This window comes from Scophthalmus maximus, chromosome 1, assembly GCF_022379125.1.
Source record: "Scophthalmus maximus strain ysfricsl-2021 chromosome 1, ASM2237912v1, whole genome shotgun sequence".
In the NCBI taxonomy this organism is placed as follows: Eukaryota; Metazoa; Chordata; class Actinopteri; order Pleuronectiformes; family Scophthalmidae; genus Scophthalmus; species Scophthalmus maximus.
The window spans coordinates 30,568,005-30,592,625 of NC_061515.1; the positions used below are offsets into that span (position 1 = coordinate 30,568,005).

General features: G+C 46.0%; 3 protein-coding genes across 13 annotated transcripts in view; 1 reads left to right on the plus strand and 2 right to left on the minus strand.

Moving 5' to 3' along the window:
• Positions 1-327: 327 nt before the first annotated feature.
• On the plus strand, positions 328-6,419 carry stk24b (serine/threonine kinase 24b (STE20 homolog, yeast)). Its single transcript, XM_035629796.2, has 11 exons — positions 328-469; positions 1,969-2,199; positions 2,459-2,515; positions 2,598-2,706; positions 3,037-3,194; positions 3,270-3,455; positions 3,542-3,690; positions 3,795-3,912; positions 3,988-4,056; positions 4,374-4,510; positions 4,599-6,419. The coding sequence occupies exons 1-11, from the start codon at positions 428-430 to the stop codon at positions 4,639-4,641; spliced, it is 1,299 nt and encodes a 432-aa protein (XP_035485689.1). The 5' UTR covers positions 328-427; the 3' UTR covers positions 4,642-6,419.
• Positions 6,420-7,168: 749 nt separating this feature from the next.
• On the minus strand, positions 7,169-14,183 carry slc15a1b (solute carrier family 15 member 1b). Its single transcript, XM_035629795.2, has 23 exons — positions 14,027-14,183; positions 13,866-13,900; positions 13,621-13,705; positions 13,018-13,159; positions 12,708-12,827; positions 12,524-12,623; positions 12,172-12,262; positions 11,994-12,077; positions 11,624-11,706; positions 11,441-11,527; positions 11,264-11,353; positions 10,877-10,921; positions 10,759-10,791; positions 10,584-10,672; positions 10,090-10,171; positions 9,897-10,013; positions 9,670-9,810; positions 9,282-9,328; positions 9,040-9,147; positions 8,824-8,938; positions 8,605-8,742; positions 8,397-8,504; positions 7,169-8,206 (listed from the first exon to the last, which is right to left on the minus strand). The coding sequence occupies exons 1-23, from the start codon at positions 14,031-14,033 to the stop codon at positions 7,967-7,969; spliced, it is 2,187 nt and encodes a 728-aa protein (XP_035485688.2). The 5' UTR covers positions 14,034-14,183; the 3' UTR covers positions 7,169-7,966.
• A 1,373-nt stretch (positions 14,184-15,556) lies between these two features.
• dock9b (dedicator of cytokinesis 9b) overlaps positions 15,557-24,621 on the minus strand; it is a 37,274-nt gene continuing 28,209 nt past the window's right edge. For 3 of the 11 annotated variants that reach the window (XM_035629779.2, XM_035629784.2, XM_035629785.2), the window contains 20 exons: positions 24,105-24,219; positions 23,948-24,014; positions 23,734-23,781; positions 23,228-23,295; positions 22,604-22,719; positions 22,378-22,515; positions 22,085-22,267; positions 21,894-22,007; positions 21,554-21,769; positions 21,373-21,430; positions 20,505-20,611; positions 19,869-19,991; positions 19,401-19,514; positions 19,196-19,201; positions 18,652-18,798; positions 18,315-18,525; positions 17,313-17,503; positions 17,135-17,235; positions 16,881-17,019; positions 15,557-16,459 (listed from right to left, as the gene is read on the minus strand). In XM_035629779.2, the coding sequence (XP_035485672.2) occupies positions 16,340-16,459; positions 16,881-17,019; positions 17,135-17,235; positions 17,313-17,503; positions 18,315-18,525; positions 18,652-18,798; positions 19,196-19,201; positions 19,401-19,514; positions 19,869-19,991; positions 20,505-20,611; positions 21,373-21,430; positions 21,554-21,769; positions 21,894-22,007; positions 22,085-22,267; positions 22,378-22,515; positions 22,604-22,719; positions 23,228-23,295; positions 23,734-23,781; positions 23,948-24,014; positions 24,105-24,219 (2,382 nt within the window). In that variant the 3' untranslated portion in view covers positions 15,557-16,339. Of the gene's footprint in view, positions 16,460-16,635; positions 16,644-16,880; positions 17,020-17,134; positions 17,236-17,312; positions 17,504-18,314; positions 18,526-18,651; positions 18,799-19,195; positions 19,202-19,400; positions 19,515-19,868; positions 19,992-20,504; positions 20,612-21,372; positions 21,431-21,553; positions 21,770-21,893; positions 22,008-22,084; positions 22,268-22,377; positions 22,516-22,603; positions 22,720-23,227; positions 23,365-23,523; positions 23,568-23,733; positions 23,782-23,947; positions 24,015-24,104; positions 24,220-24,621 lie in introns of those variants that run through there. The other 8 variants (XM_035629773.2, XM_035629777.2, XM_035629775.2 and 5 more) reach the window with 4 other exon arrangements.

Sequence of the window (24,621 nt, forward strand, 5' to 3'; positions counted from 1 at the left end):
GCTGACGACACCGCGAGAGAACAGACGCGTTCAGAAAGTGACAGTTGTTTTTGGGGGAAATACATATTTTTGTTTTGTGCAGCTCCTCCGTTTCCTAAACGTGGAGTTTGTCGCAGCGGCGTCACTTCCCCGGGTTTTTTAAAAAAATTGGACGGAACGCACTCGTTAGCCCGCTGGTTAGCGAGCTAACATTGCGGATTTCTTGTTTGCAACTTCACAGTTAGCATTAGCAGCGTGTTAGCTTGCTCAGCTGTTTTCCTTTTTGTGGGGGGGAAGCTGCAGCGGTGCGACCGAGGAGCACCTACGGTTTCCCGGTAGCCCTCTCCCCCCTCCCGGTAAGCAGGTGTCCTGGAGGATTGCTGCCGGGTGACGGCGCTGACGCCGGGGCTGTGAGGAGAGAGGACGCGCCGACCCAGGCAGCATCACCATGGCCCACTCCCCCGTTCAGGGACACCTGCCGGGGATGCAGGTAAGACGCGCGGCTTTCTCACTTGGAAACAAAATGTTCACTCTTGACTTTGTGTTTGTCAACTGGGCACTGATTCCACCGTGGGATTGACTAGACTGTAATTTGACTCTTTGCTGCACCACTGAACGCCACATCTGTGGCATTGGGAGTTAAATTGCAAAAAATCCCCACATTCCTCGCATCACTTGAAGGCATCAGAGCTTGTGGTGCTGCTGTCTGTATCTTTGTGTCTGCAGGGGGAAGATGACTGCTCCTCATGTACATGATTCATGCATCAGATTATATTTTCTGCTTGTTAGCAGTGTGTTTCTGCTTAGGACACAGAATCAAAAGGGTGTTTTCATATTCCATAAACAGGTTTCAATCTGCAGCAGCATCGGTATTTGTCTTTTTGACCAGAGGCTCTTGTTCCAGTCGGAGGCTCCTGCCTCCTGCACAAAGCATCTCTTTGTTTTTTTATTATATCACTTTCCTCGTCTGCTCCGACAGAAAGGAGAATCCGAATCTCGTAAAAACCGAACCACATCCTCCATTGCTCCCTGCTCCGACGAGGTCGTGGAGAGGAAGTTGTGTTTCCCACATAACATCCCCGGGAGAGTCCAGTCATTTTAGTTCACTTCCTGAGGGCGACCTTTCCTTAAATCTAAACTCAGATACACACACACGCTGCAAAAAGTCTGGAGAAAAAATGCCTCAGTAGTCTCTGGATTCACTGGACACATCTTCATCTTCTCCTCCAGACAAGTTTTTCTTTTGGTCTGACGCAGTTTGAAAACCATCTCTCCTGCCCTCAGTGGCCTCGAGATGAGTTCTAATTATGTCTCACCGTGCCAACAGTCGCTTCAGGCGTGCCAAAGTGATGTGACGTCGGCGAACGTCTGGCACAAACGCTCTTATTTACAACTCCGGCCTCTGATCTGTCCTCGAGCCAGAGAACGAGGACAGAGGTGACGACAGGAGGATGAGTCACGAGACACTGAAATGACAAACTGAACAGAATCGAGTGATGGAACCGTAACATGGGAACAGCCTGGTTAACGTGTCGGTGACGGAAAATGGAACGAAAGAACTGAAAATACGACGATTTTTTTGAATAATATCCTAAACTCGTCGTGTGTTGATTTTGATACTACAAGCTTTTGTTCGTAGGTTATTCCAGATTTCATTTCATCAGGCTGTAGAGACATTGTACGTATATCTATATATATATATATCCACCTGGATTTAAATTATTTTGTTCATCTGCATGTGTATCCGACTGTGACACTCTTTCCCTTTCACTCTCCTGTGTCACACAAGGTGTTGCAACGAGTGAATTCATGTTTCCTGTAAGAGTGGCCCCCCTGCTGGTGTTTCCTATTTACTCCCCCCGACATTCATTTCCTTTCAAACGTTCCTTTTTATTTCTTTTTTTTCTTTTCTAACCTCCCTCCCTCCCTCCCTCCACTTCCCATTTCCCCCCTCCCTGCTTTGTTCCCCCTCCCCTTGTTCGCCGCCAGAATGCCAAGGCCGACCCCGAGGAGCTGTTCACCAAGCTGGAGCGCATCGGCAAGGGCTCGTTCGGCGAGGTGTTCAAAGGCATCGACAATCGCACCCAGAAGGTGGTGGCCATCAAGACCATCGACCTGGAGGAGGCGGAGGACGAGATCGAGGACATCCAGCAGGAGATCACCGTGTTGAGCCAGTGCGACAGTCCTTTCGTCACCAAGTACTACGGCTCGTACCTGAAGGTGATGTATGTTCACTACAGTTTGCACTTTGTTTCGATATTTTTGCCCCATGAATCAAACCACCTCGCGCCCACGCTGTTCCCGGGGAATAATCCCAGATGGAACAGGGATTAGCCTCAGATGGCTTCAGACGCCCACCGGGCCTGTACATCACCGTAGCTTGTTGAGGAACGCGTCCCGGGCTCCTGACGCCTCAGTAAACCTCCCTGATGTTTAATGACTCCATCACTGACGGCTCCTTCTCTCCCGTCTGTTCCAGGACACAAAGTTATGGATTATCATGGAGTATTTAGGCGGAGGCTCGGCGTTAGACCTGGTAAGTGGTTGCACTTGATGCGCTTTGTTCATCCAATTCGTTAGCCGACACCCGCGGCTCACGCTGTGTGTTTGTCCTGAAGATGGAGCCCGGAGCGCTGGACGAAACCCAGATCGCCACCATCCTGCGGGAGATCCTGAAGGGCCTAGAGTATCTGCACTCGGAGAAGAAGATCCACCGGGATATCAAAGGTACGTGACTGCTGCTGATCTCTCTCTCTCTCTCACACACACACACACACACACACCCACACACACACACACACACACACACACACACACACACACACACACACACACACGTGTTACATCACATGACACGCTAATGGTATTGACGTCCACTTCATGATGTAGCTTGTACGTGACTGGGGGAACAGTGCAGCCGTCCACTAAAAGCCTTTTGACAGTTTGTTTCGCTGTTTGTTAAATAAACCGGCGAAGCAGATAAAAGATTTTTGACAGAAGTGAAGACGTAGCAAAGGTCGGATCACATCTTTCCCTCCTCCTCCTCCTCCCACACAGCCGCCAACGTGCTGCTGTCCGAGCAGGGCGAGGTGAAGCTGGCGGACTTCGGCGTGGCCGGCCAGCTCACCGACACACAGATCAAACGCAACACCTTCGTCGGCACGCCCTTCTGGATGGCGCCCGAGGTCATCAAACAGTCGGCCTACGATTCGAAGGTAAGAACACACTGCACACTTCATCACCCTCCTCCTGGCTACATTGTCACCGTGTCTCCCTCTGCCGCACTCCAGGCGGATATCTGGTCCCTGGGCATCACGGCCATTGAGCTGGCGAAAGGCGAGCCGCCGCACTCGGAGCTCCATCCCATGAAGGTTTTATTCCTCATCCCAAAGAACAATCCGCCAACGCTGGAGGGAAACTACAGCAAACCGCTCAAGGAGTTCATCGAGGCCTGTCTCAACAAAGAGCCCAGTTTTGTGAGTTATTTTTACTCGACGATTTTCGGGGCCCGACTCTGAATGTTGCGCTCGTCTTCCTCATGTCTCATCCTCACGCTCCGCAGAGGCCGACCGCCAAAGAGCTGCTGAAGCACAAGCTGATCGTCCGCCACGCCAAGAAGACGTCGTACCTGACGGAGCTGGTGGACAAGTACAAGAGGTGGAAGGCCGAGCAGTCTCGAACCACCGAGTCCAGTTCTGACGAGTCTGACTCGTAAGTTGTTGTGGAAAAATGTTCCCGATCGATTCCTCTGTCGCTTTTACGACTCACTCCTCTATTTGTTTCTTTTTCTCTTTTTTCGATATCCGTCCAATCAGAGAGCAGGATGGGCAGGCGTCGGGAGGCAACGACTTCGGCAGCGACGACTGGATCTTCACCATCCGGGAGAAGGATCCCAAGAAGCTCCAGAACGGGGAGGGACAGTCTGCGGACCAGGTGAGTGGATGGATCGTCGTCTAACTTCTCCCGCCTTTTTTCTCCTGATCTCACGTTTCTCCGTTTGCTCCACAGACGAAAGACATTCCAAAGAGGCCTTATTCACAGAGCCTGGCCACCGTCATCTCTCCTGCGTTAGCCGAGGTAAGCAGCCACGTCGGGGCGTAGGCCACAGTTAGTCTCCATCACACTGGTGGCTCCTCGCTGCGAACACGAGACGCTCGGCGGTGCTTCCGCTGCTCATCTCTCCGCTCCAGTTTGAATCTGGGTCGAAGGACCGCAGGAGGTCCCTGAAAGTCCACAGGCTCGGAACAATATGGAAATTGTTATCTATTCCCGTAGCGCCGAACAAATTAAAGGGCGACCGTTCCGATTTGGAGGCTTGTGTTTTTTCCTTTCGACATTCACTCATCACAGAAGCTCACGATGTCCAATAACCGAATCTGCCTCCCTCCTCCCAGCTGAAGGCGAGACAGGAGCAGGTGAACGGGAACCCCATGGTCCTGGACGAGCTGAGGGAGGCCATCCTGCTGGCGGAGGAGGCCTACCCTGGCATCTCCGACTCCCTGGTGGCCCACATGGTCCACCGGCTCCAGAGGTGAGCTCTGCTCTCCGTAAATCAGATTTCTTGCTGCAGACACCATCAACTAATCTCTGCCCTTTTTTTGTTTTTGTCTGTTTTGCAGTTTCTCCACAAGCAGGACGTCGTCGTCCTCCTCCTCCCCATAGTGATCCCACTCTGCTACCTGCCCTGCCCTCCTCGACCCTCCTCCACCCTCCCTCCACAACACCACAGCCCAGGTCAGAGGATTCAATACCAGATGACCCTGTTTGAACTCCGGTGTGTGGGGGGCTTTAACCTCGCCTGTAAAAACAACAACAACAACAACAACAAATGACTGAACTCCAAAGTAGAGAAACTCTGGAGCTTTTTTTTGTCGGGGAGGGGGGACGCAGCAGAACCCCCGTGACGAGACTCAAACAGCCGGGTTAAGACGCTGGGCTTTTTCTTTTTCTTTTTTGAGACACCAGACGTCTGGAGCTGAATCGGCCCCAAACTCCCCCTCGTCCTGCAGGCGTCATATCCCCACAACCTCTGACAGCATGCGTGATGAACCTGCAGGGACTTTGTCTCCGTGTGCGAGCTGCGTGTGTGTGTGTGTGTGTGTGTGCTCTTGCGTATGTACGACTCCCTGTTTAGGCAAATTGCAGCATTCTTAACGAAACCTCAGGTAAAGTGCTTTAAGTGGACTTTGTCCTCCGAGGCAGCGGGAGGAGGAGCGGGGGGCGGGGGGGGGTCGACGTGCTGTACATGATTAAACGTTGTCATTGCGGGAAAATTGAATCACTGTGTACAAAATGGTCATGCGCATTTTGTAGATGTTGATAATGTTTAAAAAAAAATAAAATAAAAAGTAGATATTTAAAGATTTCCGAAGTTACTCCAACAGAACGGAAAATGCCTTGCCCTTATTTTTTGATGAACGATGCACACGTCGACGTTCTGACATTTCACCACAGACTCTTTTTGTTTTCATGTCAGTGTTCATCAGTGTGACTCCAGTTCCAATCATTTCATTCACCTGCTGAATCATCTGGACTAAATACGATACTAAGCATTTTAGTTTATAGATATTAATATCTATATAGGAAGAAGATTTACCTTTTGTTTTCTGTGTAGTCGTGGAGGGAATCTCCTCCTTCCTGTGCTGATGTTTAGATGATAGACGCGTTTGCTCTTCGATGAGAACGCTGAGCGGAGCCGAGGACGATTAACAAAAGACACTGGTGGAGCGGTGAGATCACGTGAAGTATTATTTTTTTCCCCCTGGCGTCGCGTCATGGCCAAACTAAACTGTTTATCAGGACGAGCCAAGCTGCAGAAATCGATGCCATCCTCATTCCCTCACGCGTGTTCCGACGTCCACACCACGCTACAGAAGTGCCATGTCCTTGCCAGATGTTTGTAGTATATGATTTGCACCTTCTTCTTCTTCTTCTTCTTTTTTCAGATCAGTTGTTTTTTTTTGCACTTTGAAAGTGTGTCGAGTATTTAAAAGAAAACCTGTACGAGGAAAAAAAACCTTACAAAACGGAAAAAAAAGTTGCTAATAGCCATGTTTTACTATATACTATGTTTACGTAAGAGTTCCAGAATTTTACTACTGTGCTAACGCAGCAATAATGTTGAGGAGTCGCATCGAGACGCACTTGTCAACACAGGGATCGAAAGAAATATCTGATATTTTTGTAACTGCAAAGAGTTGAGTATGGAATTATGGAATGCTTTATGGATATGGGCAAAAAAAAATTCTATATAGGAAGAAAAAACAAACATATGCTACGGAAATAACTACAAAATGTGTACATTTGGTCTCTATCATAGCGGACAGTTTATAGTACTGTATATAATCTTTGCTTGTGTCATCTGAGAATTCCCGAGTTAAGTGTTGGCTCCCTGTAAGCTTTCAAAGTGACATGAGAAATAAAGATCTAATGGTAACTGAGAAGTGTGTGTCCCGCTCGTCTCGTGTGCCCACCAGGGAAAAGTATGGAATTAGATTCTAAGTCATTTGGAAAAGTCTGGAAAAAGTATTTATGTTTCCAGACTGAAGTCTAAACACACATGAATACAAAGATTTTAGAATAACTATACAATCTGTCTCAATCTCTATAATCTAGTGTCATTTTCCCACGGTCAGTAATAAATGTCGCCATAGCAACACACTATAAATACACATTTACCCAGAATTACGGAGTAAAAATATCAATATTTTAATATGAGGATCAGTCCCGGAACAGGTAACGTCGGAATTGGAAGTATCAATATTTTCAATCTCACTCACAAGGTAATATGTTAAATTGGATTTTAAAATAATTAATTTACACATTATTTACTTATATAATATTATTTAGTAGCTTTCAATATTCATTCATACAATATTTACTGCATAAACATCTAGCTATTTGTCAGCGGATGTCAAACGTGGTCTAAATAAAATCTCCCTGGAAGAAGAACATGTACTAATCCACTGCAGCAGCGCCACCTGGTGGACTGTGGTGGAACAACGTGCCATCGGCAGACTGATGAGACTGATCCTTCCTGGTCAACTGGAACATTTGACTTCCTGAGACAAAAAGTTCCAGGTACGTTTGGTTGAAACAAGGACACTCCCATCAGCCTCGGCTGTACTTTCTTTACTTATTAAATATTAATATCAAAACATCGTGGTTTACTCCAGATAAGATATTAATGTTTTGTACTCGGAAAAAGACATTTATTAGAAATCATTACCAAACCTCTGCTGATACACATGTTTACATACAAACCCTCACGTGTGTGTGTGTGTGTGTGTGTGTGTGTGTGTGTGTGAGGGTTTGTCTGAGTCATGTGTATCGTACAGTGACAGTATATTACACAATACATAAAATAGGAATAAATACAAATGTAGAATGGTTTCTTTGAAAAGACGTACCTCTCTAACTTTATCACCAGATCAGGTCCCACATCAGATATACAGAAATATATACAATTAGTCTCTACATACGCCTGATTTTTCCCTTTCTTCACAAAAAGCTGTCTATTCTTTTTTGAGAAATTTACGAAAAAACGTGGGGAAAGGCCCGACCTCGCCGCCGCACAGAATTTCATGGAAATCGGGTTTTGTGGTTGTTGAGTAATCCTGCGGAGAAAAGAAAAAGACGGCGACGAACACACAACCTCCTTGTTGGGAGTCACATGAAGATGTGTCCACATGGTGAAAAACAAATCATTGTACAAAAAACTAATTTACAGATTAAAAAAAAAAACAGTAAAGATCCGGGGATTTTAATTGAAAGAGAAACGTCTTTTTAAAAATGATAGTAGTGTTAGAATTCTCCCTGTCAAGATCCGTCACTAATACTGTCCGAGAGCTTTAACCGTCGAAGCTCCATGTCTGTTCTCTTACCAACTTCTGCTCGTCCCTTACATTCTAAACACTGCATGTACAAAATGGCCGAAGATCTAATCGGCTCTCGGGAGATGAAACACAGACCTGGCAGGTTTTTACTTTTACATCTTTTCCTCGTTGTCGGAGCTGGAGCTGGAGCTGCTGTCGTCGTCCAGGCGATCGACCGGGTCCATCTTCTTCACCATCTCCAGACTCTTCGTCTTTCCCTTCTCCTCGGGTTCCTTCTGGGCGAACTCCGCCTCGATCTTGGTGGGGTCGATGTAGGTGTAGAAGTAGGCCATGAAGGCGAAGACGAAGCACACGACCACCAGCAGGGAGGCGAAGAGGATGTACTCGGCCCACTGGGGACCAGAAAACACACACAAGTTCATTTCCATCTCAGCTGAAGGGAAAACACTTTGACATTTCTGGGAACGTTGCCCGTCTTCTCATCAAACTTCCAGTAAGAACACAAGTATCTTTCCCACAATGTTTCCATCCCACAGGCTCAGTGAGGACATGTCCACTAACGGTTGAATATATTCCGCCCACCTGTTCAGAGAGCGTCGCAGCCTCTGCGACGATGAGCACGATGATGTTGCCCACGGCGACAGTCAACAGCCAACCGGCCTGCAGCACTGACTTCATGTTGCTGGGCGCCTGGAGGGCAAAAAGGATGAAAGACATCACGACACGAGGAGACTTTACGTATTTTGTGTTTTAGGAATTAGTTGAGATACGCGAGGACGACGCCCCCTACCTGTGAGTAGGAGAACTCCAGGCCGGTGACGGAGAAGACCACCTCTCCTGCCGTGATGAGGAAGTACTGAGGAATCTGCCAGGCCATGTGGAAGGAGTTCTGCCCGATGTTCATCACCGGTCGGATGCTCTGCGAGCACTGCGGGACACAGACAGGAAGTCAGATGTGACACCTCAATCAAAAATATGACATTAATGTGACGTGAGATGTTTTTTTTACATTTTGGTCGTAGGTGAATGTCGGCGGGATGATCAAGGTGTACGAGCTGCCGAAGCCCAGTTTCTGACTGTACACACACTCTTGTCCGGCGGAGTTCCAGATCCGGAACTGAGCACTGACGTAACGGAAAGGAAAACAAACATTCAGGTCAAAAAAAATATTCTCTATTACAACTGTATGTTGACATGTGGTATATAATAAAAATATCAGTCGTACTCTCCCTGCGGTACATCCACATATGTCGACATGTTGTTGGGGACAGTTTCCCCGTAGTCCTGGTTTCCCACGGTTACGTTCAGAGCTGAGTCAAAGCCGTTGAAAAACCTGGGGAACGAGATGTCAGCGTATGAAAAGTGAGAAAACTACTTTCCGTACATTTTGTGGCGTTCATGTCTGACAAAAAACAGCTTGTAAAATGTGAATGTTGTTTTTCTTTACAGTAACAAGGTGAAACTTGCCTGATAGCATTGGCGCCCTGCTCCGGCTTCGCTGTGATGTCGTGGAACTGCAGACACAAAGATATTTTAGATTCTCTCCACAGTTAAATCTGACGTGATCCACGGGTAAAAGGAAACACAGATTAAAGTCCAACTGAACACGTGCGGTCAAAAATAATGCTGATAGAAGATAAAGTTCAATGAAATATCAGGACAGCCATTTTGGAGTAACCGTATTTGGAGGAGTAGGGAGTGTGGCCTGACTGAGAGCTCGTCCACCTACACCTGAGACCATGCACCGATTGGACGGTACCAATTGTCATTCACACTGTAACCACGCCCCAATTCATGTGTGCTGTACAAAGTGAATTCAGTCGGACTTTAACCCTTCTCTGGCCGGTGTGCTCACGGATAAAGGTCGTGGTTCGCCCCCGTCCTGAACGATGACCATAGTATTTCGGGAGCCGTCCTGTAAACTCTTCACATAAGTGACGTTAGACCCCAGATTCAAATCCACTATTTGCTCGAAGGTCAGGTAATCGTCATTGGCCTGTGGGAGGAAAAAAAAAATCCACTAGTCTTAGAACAGAGCCACGGAGGTTGAATACGTTTGAACATTGATTGTGGGCGTCGCACCGTGAAAGGCTCCAAGGTGAACTGGTGGGTTCCCGCCCTGACGTCCAGCCGTCTGTTCACCATGTTGATGAACTTGACTTGGCTCTCGGTGCTCGAGGGGAACTTGGGCAGGGTTTGCTACGAGGGGAGAAGAATGATGGAAATGAGAGTTGTGCTTCACGGGGACGTGAGTGTCGAAGTGTGTTATTCTTACATCAATCTGGATCTGGACCAGACCGGCGGCCACAAACGCCATAGCAGCGAGGAACATCCCGACAGTCATCCTCCTCAACGGACTGCAGCACGAGCATGCACGCACACACACACACACACACACACACACACCACACACACACACACACACACCACACACACACACACACACCACACACACAAACACACACCACACACACACACACACACACACACACCACACACACACACACACACCACACACACACACACCACACGCACACCACACGCACACACACACACACACACACACACACACACACACACACACACACACCACACACACACACACACACACACCACACATACACACACACACATCACACGCACGCACACACACACACACACACACACCACACGCACACACACACAACACACACACACACACACACACACAAATGATTGTAGAACATTTTCAAACGTTAAGTCGTGTTTTTCTCAGAAAATAAAACTCACCTGAAGTTTAGCTTGCATTTGGAAATCAGCGGGTAGATCAGACTGTCCACGATCGGCACCAGGATCAGGATCAGGATGGGGTTGACGGTCTGGAAGCGGAGACGGCGAGTAGCTCTTTTTAAAAAAACAACTCACGTCAACGACACGGAACAACGGAGCAGAAGAAGTGTCTTACCTGCATCTGATCGGGCTGGATAATGAGGACTCCCTGTAGGAGAGGAGGAGAATTTAAACATTTTCATTGCGGTTTTGAGAAAACAAAGTGTGGTTTTGCAAAAAAATAAAACACGTACGAAGTCTCCGTCCATGGTGGTCGCCTGCAGAGTCCATCTCGAGCCCTGCGGAGGAGACACTCTGATTAACGCCACCAAGGTTATGTGATTGGTTAGAAGGATTACTCAAAGCTGTGCATGAAAAGTTTATCAAAGGTCGTGTCTTTTGGGAGGGATCCGGATCTGGATGCCAAGGAGGGGTTCGTCACCATTGCAAAATTGGAAAAAAAATGATATATCGAGCCACATATTCACAAATTGGGAAAACAAGATTTGGGTGAAGCAGCACATAGGTGCGGGAGCTTTGAAACTTTCCTTTATTGTGGATGACACACACACACACACACACACACACACACACACACACACACACACACACACACAAACACACACACACACACTAGTTACCTGCTGGTCAAACAGAGCCCAGAACATGGGCAGCGGGATGTAGAGGAACAAAACCTTCAGCACCATCTTCACCTGAGCAATCAGCAGTTTCTGGAACGAAATGGAGGAAAATTATTTCACTTTCTTGTGTCACTGATTGTACGGTGTGTATTTCGTGTGTGTGTGTACTTCACGTACGTCGTACTTGTCCTCAGCCCAGTCCATCCAGTGTTCTTTCTTCGGGTACTGAGACGAGCGGTGCCTGAAGCGGTTCTTCACGGCGAACTACAGGGAGCAGAGAGGGACATTTTCCTCTGCTGACTTTTTTATTAAAAATAATTTTCCAAAGCAGCATGTTTCCTTCTCTGAGGAGACACTCACCCCAATGCATTTGCAGACTTTCACCATGATGTTGCCTTGAGGGGCCGTCTTGTTGTACATACCACTCCCAACAATGAACACAACTGCAGACACACACACACACACACACACACACACACACACACACACACATTACATATATAGGGTATGTGAATATATATGAACATTTGACTCTTTGTGGAAGGAAATTATCAAAGTTTATTTATATTAAGAAGTTCAAATGAACCTTTTTAGTGGAAAACCAACTTAATATTATGATAAATTTTAAAGTATTTATTTTCATATGTCCTAAAACCAGTCTGGATGGTTGCTTAATAATTAATGTGCGACCTGCTCTTTGCAGTCTAATAAGGAAAATAAGAGTCCTTACTCAGAGCCACCACCATGAGAGCGGCAGGGACACCGAAGGCCAGTGGGTAGCACTTCTGCTGGGTGTGGATGCCACACTCCTGAGCTGGAAACCACACAAACACAAAAGTATTTTATTTATCCACATACAAGATTCCGACAGTTCCTGCTCTGCGGTGGACGGGAGCGTTGGCGCTCACCTCTGAGGATGGGTGTGATGACGGTGGACAGCAGACTGCCGGCGTTGATGGACAGGTAGAAGATGGAGAAGAAGGTGCTTCTCTGCTTCTCCTGTTGGAAAACAGGAAGTGACAAAGAACAGATTACTTACACAACGCACTTGTTGAGTGTGGAGACTTGATCTTTGCCGCGGCGGCCTTGAGCAGCGCGATAAAGTCTCTGTACCCGTGGCCGAGTTAATGAACGACCGGCTGGATTGAATCAGAGATACAAAAAGTGCTGACGAGATGCCGCTGATAGCTGAGCGAGGGCGTTTAAAGAGCCAGATGATGTGGTGAGTGTGTGTGAGTGTGTATTTGACGGACGTCTGACCTGATGGTCTTCAAACTGGTCTCCACCAAAAGCAGCCACGCAGGGTTTGATGCCTCCGGTTCCCAGGGCGATGAGCATCAACCCCACCATGGACAGAGCTCTGATGTGAGGGGTGGGAACAAAGTGTCAGTGCCCGTCTGTGACTGTTTGTCCACTGTAATGCTGCTGGGTAACAGTAACTCACACGTGTACGGTCATGTTGTCGGGCGTGCCGTCCTTGTTGGTGTCTGTGATGTCATGGATGGCGCTCACAGCCATGATGATTTGTCCCAGCGTGTAGACGATGGACAGGTAAACAATGGTCCTGTGCAGAGGGAGGAGGAGGAGGAGGAAGAACGAAGGAGCGAGTTAAACAGGTGAACACCAGAATCACAGATAAGATACACAAGGGTCAAAAATCCAAGGATGAAACTTTACAGCTGCAATTTAGCCCTAACCCAAACTCTCTCTCTCTTTCTCTCTCTCCAACTGCGTTTCGGTTTGATGAGACTCACTTGAACTTTCCGAGCCACGAGTCGGCCACGATGGCCCCCAGGATGGGGGTCAGGTAGCAGAGGGCCACGAAGGTGTGGTAGATGGTGGTGGCGAAGTCGTCGTCCCACCTCAGGAAGTACTTGAAGTACAACACAAGCACGGCTGCAGAGCGACGTGGACGGGGACAAAGGCACAGGTGCAGGAAACATTCAGATCTTCATCATCATCATAGAAAGAAGCTAACTACATTTACTCAGGTAAAGAGTTTAGGTACTCGTACTTGGGTATTTCCCTTTTAGTATAATCCTGCTCCACGCTGATATATTTATTTGACAGCTGATGTTACAGGTCACTTTACAGATTAAGATTTGACATTAAAAGACAATAATCCTAAAGCACAATGCAGTAAAGCAGTGGTCTGTGACCATGTCTCATATCAGTTCCAGTCGCTAGTTAGTCACTTGCTTTTATCGTTTGCTCCCTTGATGATTTAATGTCGCGGAGAAGAACAAAGTAAACGTAAGACACTCAACCTGTAAGATTTGGCTTGAGTCAAATTTACTTCTGCAGCTGCAGGAGAGGAAGAAAAATCAATCCGTTTCTTGGAACATGAACAAACTCACCTCTCATGCCATAGTAGGAGAAGCGCTCGCAGAACTCATTGACCACGATGAAAAAGATGCTGATCGGGTAGCCACACACAACAGCCTGCAACGACAGGGTTGTTCCAATTATAAATATATATTCATATGTATAAGCCTCATCAATGAAAACGCATTGTATTCAAACTGATTAGAAATTGCCATGATGTTGTTAAGCATTTTTAAAAATTGCTCTAAAATAACAGTACATTAAAGGTTACACTTACACTTTTGGGCCTGGTCTTCCTCTTCTCATCTTCTTCTGCAGAAATAAGATGTTTCAAGTCAAACATTAGATATACTCATATTTCTTTCTGTGTGTGTGAAAAATACACAAAGACATTGAGTAAATAACAGTTCAGGTGTTTTCGCTCTAGTTGGGACTCACCTGCCATGGCTGCAGCTTCTCTTCAGGTTCCGTCTCCAACAGAATCCTTCAACAAAACCCAGAGAGACAGACAGACCAGCGACTTCAGTCCTGATCAGTCAGACTCAGATTGATCCTGAAGCCTGAGCAGCTTCTTATGTAACCTCCCGCCACGTCCACTGATGATACTGAAGTTGCCGGCACCTCCCAGGATGCTGGGTGTTCATTCTGAGTGTGTGTGTGTGTGTGTGTGTGTGATGACTTTACGACTGTGGGAGCCCAGAGATACTGTAGGGCCTTGCCTCACAGATAAAGACGAGTCGTCAGGTGAGCTGACAAAGGTGTAATATTCACTGTGTTGTCAAGTTTCCTTATTACAGAGTGTCTGTTTGCATTATAAGTGTAATTGAAGATATTAATTAAAATAAAATGTTGTTTTACAAACCTGAATATGCACCAATTAACTTTTTAAACACCGGCCGGCTGGCTTATTAGGCAGAGGCATTTGTGTATATACATTTATATTAACTTGAGTTTGTGACTGTCATGCGTTGATCGAAACATTAGATACTTAAACTTTTTTTTTTTTTTTTACAAAACATGATGTTTCACGATTCTGGAAAAAGACAGCATCAAACCTACCGTCTAAATGTTTTCATTGCAGTATCAATCTTTCAGACAATTAAATGTTGAGCTTGGATCTACATCTTTAAGACATGAAAACTCTAAAAAAGGTCAAGCTTGCAGAAGTATAAATCTTGAATTTTCGTATATTTCACACCAACACACCATCAAACACTGTGCAGGACTCACACATGATGATTAGCAGGTGAAATCTCTGCATCTCTGGGGTGTTGGTTCGGTAAAAACAGGACACAACAGGAAGTGTGTGTCAGTGTGTGTGTGTTTGTCAGTGATATGAGGTGGGATTAACTGCTCTTTTACATGACAGCGAGCTCAGTGGGTATTTCACAGGAGTCAGCATCCTGATTTCACTACAGCACAGAGCTTCATTCTCTGTGACACCGAACAACAGTTTTTTTCCTCATAACCACACACCACAAAAGTTTGGAGAAGTACATATCAATCATAATTCATTAAGGCTCGTGTCAGCAGACAACCTATATTACATTTAGACATTATCAATCAGATGGTTTTTGCAAAATACACAATACCTCATCGCAGAAAAGTGTGACACACCATCTGACAACGCTGACGTCACATCCTCACTTAGAAAAATCCAGATCCAGACCTGACAAAATGTAGTAAGATGTTATTAAATAATAAATACATAAAGAAACTGATATCATCAATAAATAATACTAGTTTAATAATAAAAATGTGCCTGTAGAAATAATAATAACCTTGAACACTTAACAGAAGGAAAAAAAAGGAAATCAAAAATGTTAAAAAATAAGAAAAGAAAATGAAATGATACACAAAAATAAAACAATAAATGTCAAACATTCATAAAAGTTAGTAACCTAGCTAGTGCGTAGCTCGGTTAAAAGTATGCTTGCATGCAAATAAAAATGGAGGGATAGAGGAAGGTATTATTACATATTTTATTTATTTATAAGTCTGAAACTTATTTACATGAGCATTCAACGAGTAAAAATGTTTTTCTTATTTGATCTCACAGATAATAAAAGGCATCTACATGACAGACAAAGAAACACAAGGGGCAGATTACAAATTGCCACACCCTTAACTCGTTTTGTCTTTATTTCTTTTTTCGAATGTCTTTGGCAAGAGTGGTTTTCTGTGCAGTAGGTTGCCTCGGTAACAATAGAAAATATTGCACACACTTTATTTCTCTTTACAGAAAATAGGTTAAAACGTTGGGGTTCACTTGGCTTTAGACAGTTCTTGTACTCGTCCGTTGGCCTAAAATAGAGAGAATCATTCTTTTAAAATGCATCTGCTGTAACGGAGCCACGGTGGAGAAGAAGAAATGTAAAAATACTGACCATCAGTGGAAGAATGAATGTGCGGTTACAGCAGAGGCATTTATTTCTGATACATACTTTCTTGGAGATGGAAGGAGGTTCTGGTTCAGAGGAGAGGTTCAACCTATGGACGACGTCCCCTGGGTGGGGTCGAACAATTATGATAACATGTTCGTCGTCGGTCGCAGCGCTCGGTGCACGTTTGCTGAGTCATCGCATGTGCTGAAACCCTCGTCTCACTCAGAATTTAACAAAACCCCGGCTCCATCGTCTCCATAGGAAACAAGAACATCACATTTTTAAAACTAAACCAAATGCCCGTGTCCTGATTGATTCCTCTGGACTGACAGGTCTTCAGAGGAGAAGAAGGCGCGAGACGAGCCCATCAGAGCGTGGTGGTGGTGGTGCCATGAGGGTTGGCACTGGTTGGCGTGCCACTGATGGCGTTGAAGATGCCCATCGAGTCGGACAGAGTGCTCCTCGTCCCATCCTCCACGGGGTTTATCTAGAAGACAAAGACACTGACTTTATCCTGAGGAATCATGCGTGTTAATCCTAAGCATTGTAAATACCTATTTACCTCCCCACCCCATCCCAGCACTCCAATAACCTTTCTACAGCATATTACTACTTCTTCATAGAGAGTGCTACAATAACTTCAAATGACAAAAGCGGCGTTACCATCCGATCTGTTCGGGCCGGCGTGAGGGGAGCAGGAGAAAAGACATGGTTATTAAACGTGCAGGAGACGGTGGCAGTGCTTTTTTAGGGTTAGTCGAATGAAACCACACAACTTCACATACAGAACAAATCTGGGCACGGGAAAGTAGATAATACATACGACTTTTCCTGCTTTACCAGGATTCCAGATCCTCACCTGCAGCTGTAACCTGCCTGACAGAGTGGGGGGTCTCCGGAGCTCCTACCTGCTCGTGCATGATGTTGGACAGCTCCCTGGCCAGGTCCCTGTAGTTGGCCTTCATCTCATCTTGATACTCCTGCTGGTCCTCTTTGATCAGCCGCTCGTTCACTCCCAGCGCCTGACCGCAGGCGTCCACGAACTGCCTGGGGACGGATTCACAAGCATCTCGGTGGGATGAAGCAACGCACAGAGAACGAAAGATTTTCTTTGCTTCTCTTCAGCCCTGATTCAGAAGGTAGAGACGTTGTCAACCAGTACCTGAAAACCTCTTTGAGCTGTTTGACCTTGTTGTCAGGATACTTCTTGGCACTGCTGTCATCCAGGAAGGCTCTGGCGTAGGCCAGAGGACCAGCGTTAACCTGGGAGAGAGAGAACTGACTGACGTGGTCCGTGACGAGCACAGTGATTCTCTGCAGTGAACCTTTGTTCTTCTTACCTGGACACTGATGCTGCCCTGCAGCTTGAGCTGCAGCCGGATCATATCCACCTCCGAGGCGGAGCACAGCAGGCGCAGCTCGGCCACCTTGGAGCTCATCTCGTCTATGGCGACCTCGATGGGGCTCAGGTCCGTCTGGTGTTGGTACATGACCGCTATGCGCTTCTTCACATATGGGAAACAGTGGGTGGCTGCATAGAAAAAATACCAAGTGTCAATTTCACACCTGAAAGTCTGAACCAAGGTTCACGTCTTTCCTTGTTTACATTTGATCCAGTTAGTTTTGGTTTCACATTGTAATTTAGGAAGCGCACTAAAGAATTTTGTACGACATACGTACGTCCTGTGGTCACCACCTACGTGGGCTGCGTCGACCTGCACTCCACAGGGATTCGTTTGTTGACGACCTAGTGTCAGAACTAGTTTGAACGCACCAAATGAACATGGTCACTTGGTTTTTCTTCTTCTATTGTTTAATTCTGTCGCAACTTCCTGCAATTGGTCCTATCAAAAAAAGTGTTATCACGCTGCCAACAAACCGAACCATGGTTCAGTTTGATCCTGACTTTTTGGTCGGACTACATCTAGGTCCGTTGGTCAGTCAAACTGAAAAGTCCAAAGGTTCCGGACCAAACACCCTAGGTGTGGAAACGCCTGTAATGGCAGCACCCATAACCAGAATATTAACTATTTTCCACTGTGCATGTAAACAGTCACCTAGCGGCGCTACAGCCAAGACATTATCAGTCAGCGTGATTATTAACAAGATAAGACCTGAACTTTGGACTGAGTCACACGGTACAGTAATAAACCTCTACCGCCCCTTCGTGATTAACGTTTAATGCGAGACACCTGAGATGATGTTGTAATCAACAACAACAGATGGCCACCAGGAAGCAATTCTTGCTCTGGGTTTCCTGTCATTGCTGCTCTGATAAGGTTGGTTTTGATTCTTTATTTCTTGAGTGAAACCGTTGCCTGGCGCGCGGATGCGTGACGTACTGGTGAGAACGGTCCGCCGTTTGCATTGCTCCTCCACCCCTCCCTGCTTCTTGCCCGACACCGTGAACGGCGTCTCGAACACAAAGCGCCGGATGTTGTGGCTCTTCTCAAAGTCCGTCTTCCTGTCCTCCAGCTCCTTGTCGTCCAAGTGCGGGGTGACGTGGGTCACCTGGATGTAGGCGTACTTGGAGTCGAGGTCCTTTGGATTCACCTGAGGGCGGGAAAACAAAAAGACAAAAACAGATTTTTTGTTTTGACTCGAACATGTCCAACAGGACGGGCAGATCTTTTAGCACACTTCTTCTTTTTTAGCTGGCCCAGAGACATGTGATCGCACCTTGCCAGAGTCCTGAATGATCTTGACGTTCTCCTGTCCAAACTTGTCCGAGTAGAGCTTCAGGAGCCTCTGGGAAATCTCCGACAGCGGGGTGAACTTTGGCTCCTTGTAGATGTATTCCTTTCCATCCTCGTCCTCAAAGAAGCCCTGCGGAGTAAAGAGAGACAAGAGCATTAATACATCAACAGAGTCGAACTTCCAGGAAAACGTCGGGACTTAATAAGTTATCAACACGTGTGTTTTTATATAGTTTATTCATTTCTTTAAATTAACTTTGACAAATTTCCAATGAGGGTAACATAGAAAACACTATAGAGGCAAACTGTGGTACACAAGACCGGGGAAACATGCAAATATCATCTGTTCTATCATGTGACAGCTACTCAAAAACATGTACAGTACGACACAAAACTATGGACAAGAGTGTGGGTGGAAACTGTATAATCACAGAAAGGATGGGGGTTAAAATGGCTGATCAGGTCAAAGCAACAATATTACAATGCAAAGACATGGAACCACACACCAGGCCGACACACACACTTACCGCAGCCTTGGAAGGGAAGAAGGAAAAAAGAGAAATCTCTGTTAAAAGGAGACTTTTAGTTGATACTGAATGAGTGAGCAGAAGGTAGGATCATGCTTTTATTAGGATAGAATTAGTGTTTGTGTTCGTGAAAAACTGCTTGATAATGAAGAAAGTCACAACTGCTTATTGTTCCCCATCTGGGAAACGCGGCCCCTCACTGTACCTGTCCGAAGAAGGCCACTCTGAAGTACGTGCCCAGCAGCCTCTTCCCACTGTGCATCACCTCCATCACTTTGGTGTAGGCGCGGTGGAGGGTGTCGTACAGGTGCGTCAGTTTCTGTCCCACACAAAAATACAAAAACAGAGGAAATTGTCACAGGAATGAATCGATTCTAAACATTTATGTTTTGCTACGTGGGAAACGGGACGTTCCGAAGAGAAGGTGAACGTCTGTATTGGGAATACAGTTCCCATAATGCTTTGGCAGATGTAAACAGGAAGCTAAAATGATGGAGTGTGTGCATTTGATTAAAGTTAATGTCACTTAAAAACATTTCATAACCAGACAATAACTTCTAAATACATGTTTATCGAGTTAAAAACCCAGTTTTGTTTTGTTGAAGCACCAAATGTAGACATGTGATGAAGTTTAGCTGTAAGAAGTCGACTCAGCGCTTCGGGTGCATGTTACCTCGAAGTCTCTGCGCTGTTCGTAGATGGGAATGATGAGCCTGTAGACGTCAGCGATGAGCTCGTAACGCTCCGCCTTCCAGAGGCCGTCAGCGCACTCCTCCAGCAGCTCCATCAGCACCTCCTGAACAAACACAGACACAGGAGGGGCAATAAACTTTCCCCTCTCGTCTGCAGTCTCATCTCAGAATGTTTGACTGTTGCACATTTCTGCTGGTTCTTATGTCTTGTCCTGGAGGTTAAAGTGAGCAGAGTGACCCTGCGAAGGTGACAGACGTGGGAGGAAACAGATGCATCGCCGCCTTTTCTTTTTTTTATTGAAGCTTTTCTCTTAAAGAGAACAAAAAAAACGCTTTTATTGCCCACAGATCTGTTGATCGACTCATAAACGCTCACCCATTCCCTACACGTCATGGGGAAGTCAGTTTACCTGCAGACCTGGCATCTGTTCAGTCTTTTCAGATTCCCCACACTCAGACACTTAATCCAGAAACAACACGTGCACCGAGCCTCATGTCAAAGTCTCTTGCAGCTTCACTTCATGTGCTGAGCGCAACTGATACCGTCCACAGAGATAAAGAGCCTTTATTACGCGGCACGTGACGATGGCAAAGAAGATTACGGCAGAGAGTCTCACCTCGTTGAAGTGAACGTCCTGCATCCCCACGTCCTCCATCATGGCCGCCTCCTCGTCAATGTTTGGAGTGATGACTCGGAACGCAGAGCATCCCTGCCGGAACATACCTGACATACAGCCGAGAAGCACAGACACACAGCATGAATTATTTAACATTATGAAAACATGTTAACAGGACAAGTGATGTTAGTTTAACAAGCACATCTGGATATCCATATAAAATTAGAAACAGTTTTGCAATAGAACAACGTCAACATTCAATTAAGCTTCATCGCTAGCATATATGAAATTACATCTTGACAAATTATCGGTATAGATGAAGGCAAACGGTATTGATTCACAACATAAAAAAAAACATTATGAGAATTAAAGATACAGTAAGGGAGTTAACATGAGCCACAGTCCATACTGGAAATCAACTGTTTCCTTTGCAATCTTTCTTAAACCATGTCGGTTTTGAAATGACAAAAAAACTTCTCACTTCCTCGTTGTGAGAAAAGTTCAAATGAATGGAGTGATTTGACCTTGTGAATGAGCCGCTGACCCTTGGACAAGATGAAACGGAACATTCCTGTGGGTAACGTGTGCAAGTGTGTGAATGATCGCTGACTGAGTCAAAGAACTGAGCAAGAAAAGATTTTCTTTGTAAAAGCCAGGAAATATTTCCTCTCCCCTGGAACTCCAGTTAATCATCTCATCGTTTATCTAATCATCCGTGGTGTATTGATTTATTCAGCACTTCACGTTTATTGCAGTCTATTAAACAATAATTCCAGGAAATTTTCTTTTTAGTTCTAACCAATGACTCATTACACGGGATCACAAAAATGTTTGAGCACAAGCGCACACTCCTATATCCTCCACTCACCTTTTCTCCACAGGTACTCGGCCACCAGAGCAGCAACGTGCACATAACACATGGCCGCCTACAGGTGAAGAACACAAGTCGAAGGTTAAAGGCACCAAAAAACATTCAGAGGATCTTCTTTAAAACACTCAGCCTCGTGTTTTAGATTTACTTTGAGTCCGACTATAATTCAGGAACAAACCTCCGACAGATCTCCGTTCTTGTTGTGGATGCGGGCCATGCTGTCCAGCCAGGTCTTGCGGAGCTCGGGCGTGCTGGTGTAGGACTTGGCCAAGCTGTACTGCAGGTCCACCAGCATCTCCGGGTCGTTCTCGTGCTCCTTCATCTGCTCCGTGGCCATCAGCACCGTCCGGATGCGCTTGGTCAGGTCCTTCACGTCCGACGGGAACGCCGTGTGCTGCAAACAATGACAGCAACAAATCAGACTTTTGTTTTGTTTTTTGTGAATTAGATTTCTGAGGCCAAGTTAAAAAAAAAAGAAGAGAGAAGATGATTGTTTGTGAGGCGGCGTCCCTTCTCACCTTGATGCTCTTGTCACTGTTGGCACAGTTGTTGATGATGGAGAGCGACTGCTGGAAACGGGTACCACCGATGCCGATGACGTCGGCGATCAGCTGACTGACAGCGATTACAACCTGCGGCAATTTTTTAAATAAATTTAGATTTATGGACGATTTGGAAACAACAGTTAAGTTTGAAGTGGACCGTGTACCTGCAGGTGTGTTCGTACGAAGGACCTGCGGCCCGTGTAGTCAAAGTTACTCTTCATGAGGAAGTAGAGAAGGTGGGCGGCGTCACCGCGGATGGAGCTCAGCTTGGAGTTACAGCACTTGAGGATTTCGTAGCACAGAGAGGCGCACATGTCGGCCCGACCATCGAAGAAGGTGCAGGGGAACTGGAGGAGGCACAGAGAGAGAGATGGGATGTAACGCAAGACAGGGACTAAACAGTAATACCACCTGGAACCACTAGAGACAGAGGACAAAGAGAAGGAAGAAGTTTCACCTTGTAGATGAAAGTGCGCAGTGAGGTGAAGACCTGTTTGAGTGCGGCCTCGGACTGAGGGATCTGCAGGAAGCACAGATGCACCTGGAAAACTTTCTTCATCAGGGGGTTGTGGCCCAGGTCAGAGTTCAGCTGAGTCTGTGGAGGAAGGAAGAAACCAACAACGTGATGCTTCATCGTTGTTTAATCATGGTTTTTAATTGAAGCGACGTGTGTCAGCTGATACCTTGAAGCCCATGATGAAGGTGCTGAGTGTGTCCAGCACAGTCAGACACACCTCAGTGGACACGTTGGCCTCCAGCAGACACTGGCTGCTCACATCTGCTTCTGTGTGACTGTACACTGCACAGACAGCACAGGCACAAGGTCGTGGCTTCAGATATCAACTTTATTGGAGCAATAAATATGACTTTTGCAGTAAAAAAACCCCCACACACGGCACATGGTCTAACTTGTGTTTGATCTGCTCTTCTGATAAGTGTAAGTGACTTATGGATAATTGTCAAGTGCTTCCACTTCTGCCAGAGAAATGAAAGATAAGAAGAAGTTAAATTGCAACTGTTACAATTTGCCACTAGGGGAAGCAAAACACATGAATTAACTGATGCCCAGAGGCTGAAGAGACAATAACTTAAAACTTAAAACTAAACACACTGGGCTCAGTTTTACCGATAAAAGCTCATGGTCTTAAATGCAAAGTCGAAATTAACAGCGGGAAAAAAGGTCCATAACTCAAAAGTTTAATTACTCACGGGTGAGTTTTATACATGTTTTATGTGTGGTATCAGAAATCTTGTATTCTGGTTCTATTTATTTCTCATGTGTGTCGGTCAAGGCAGCGGCGGCTCACTGTTGTTGAAGGTGTGAGCGTTCTCCAGAGCGCCCAGCTGCTGCAGGCGAGCGTGCAGGATCCCCGCCCTGTTACGAGACACAGGCAGAGTCAGAGACTTCCTGTCCGGAGCTACAGGCCCCGCCCCCTCCTGGCTCCTGTCGGAGGAGAGAGAGAGAGAGAGAGGAAAAACAGTTTGGTCAGTTCATACATGCAGTAGATGAAGTGGGAGACGTGCAGAAGAAAAATGGCGGCATCATGCGTTTAATATAGCAACGTGAAAATAAAATAAAATAAAAGCAGCGGTGGTGTCTTACCCATGCAGGAGAGAACTGGGGCCGGGACATTAACCACAACACAACTTGCCAGCAGAGTAAGCAGATCAGAGAACAAACCAACAGCAAGCGGTTAAATGATTGACAAAGAGGTAACATTTGTAAGTCTGCACTCTGGTGAGTCGTATTAATAAAGGTCGCATAAACAAAAGAACGTGTATTAGTTTTCACAGTCATGTACATGTGCTGTACCTGGCGATGAACCTCTTCCCCATGTATCTGAACTGATGAAGGCAAACTCTGCAGGACAAACACAAACAGTCATCAAAACATGACGTCTACTATCAAGAACCAACACCTTGCATGTGATGAGAAATGTAAGGATTGTGCTCTTTTGAAGATTGCTGCGGACATTTTCCAGAGTTCACATCAGAGAACAACGATTGAAGATTTATTCTGTACTTACTCTATTAGTGTGAAGAAGTCCATGAGTTCAGAGGACGCCGCTTTGTTCCAGTAAGTGAAAAGGGCCTCTGATAATGACACGGTGAGAAAAAACAAGTGAGAAAAGGTTCACTATGTCACGAGTTGATATTTAAGATCAAGGCCCCGCACTCTCCTACCTTCCGACATGCTCTTGAGAATATGCAGGAAGCACATGAGCAGGTTTTTGATCTCGTCCCGGTCCAGTTTGTCGCAGCGCAGCACGGCGCTGCCCAGAGCCGACGCACACTGGTGCTGATGTAGAGAAAGGAAGTGGAGCGAGATGGGGAACAAAAGAGAGAAAGTTGCAGTCAGTTGATGGCAGAGCTGCAGAAAGAAATCAAAACTTCAAAGAGACTCAAGGATTTTCCTTGAAGGGGAAATTCACTCAGGAACACCCAATTTTTTTTGCTGAAGAAGTAGTTCTGTGGTTGGAGATGGAAACATCAGTTGCAGGTTTGAAGAAACACGTTAAAGTGAAAAAGGCTAAGAGGTCAAACACACACTCACTCCCTCATGTGGGACACTCAGAGAGGAATGTTGGGAGGATTTTGGACGTATTGTACAGAAATGTGCAAACCACAGAGTACTTCATGTTTTGGTCTTTAAAGTGGAAAAAGAACCAAAAGCACAGTTTGCTGTACAATTCTCGCCAAA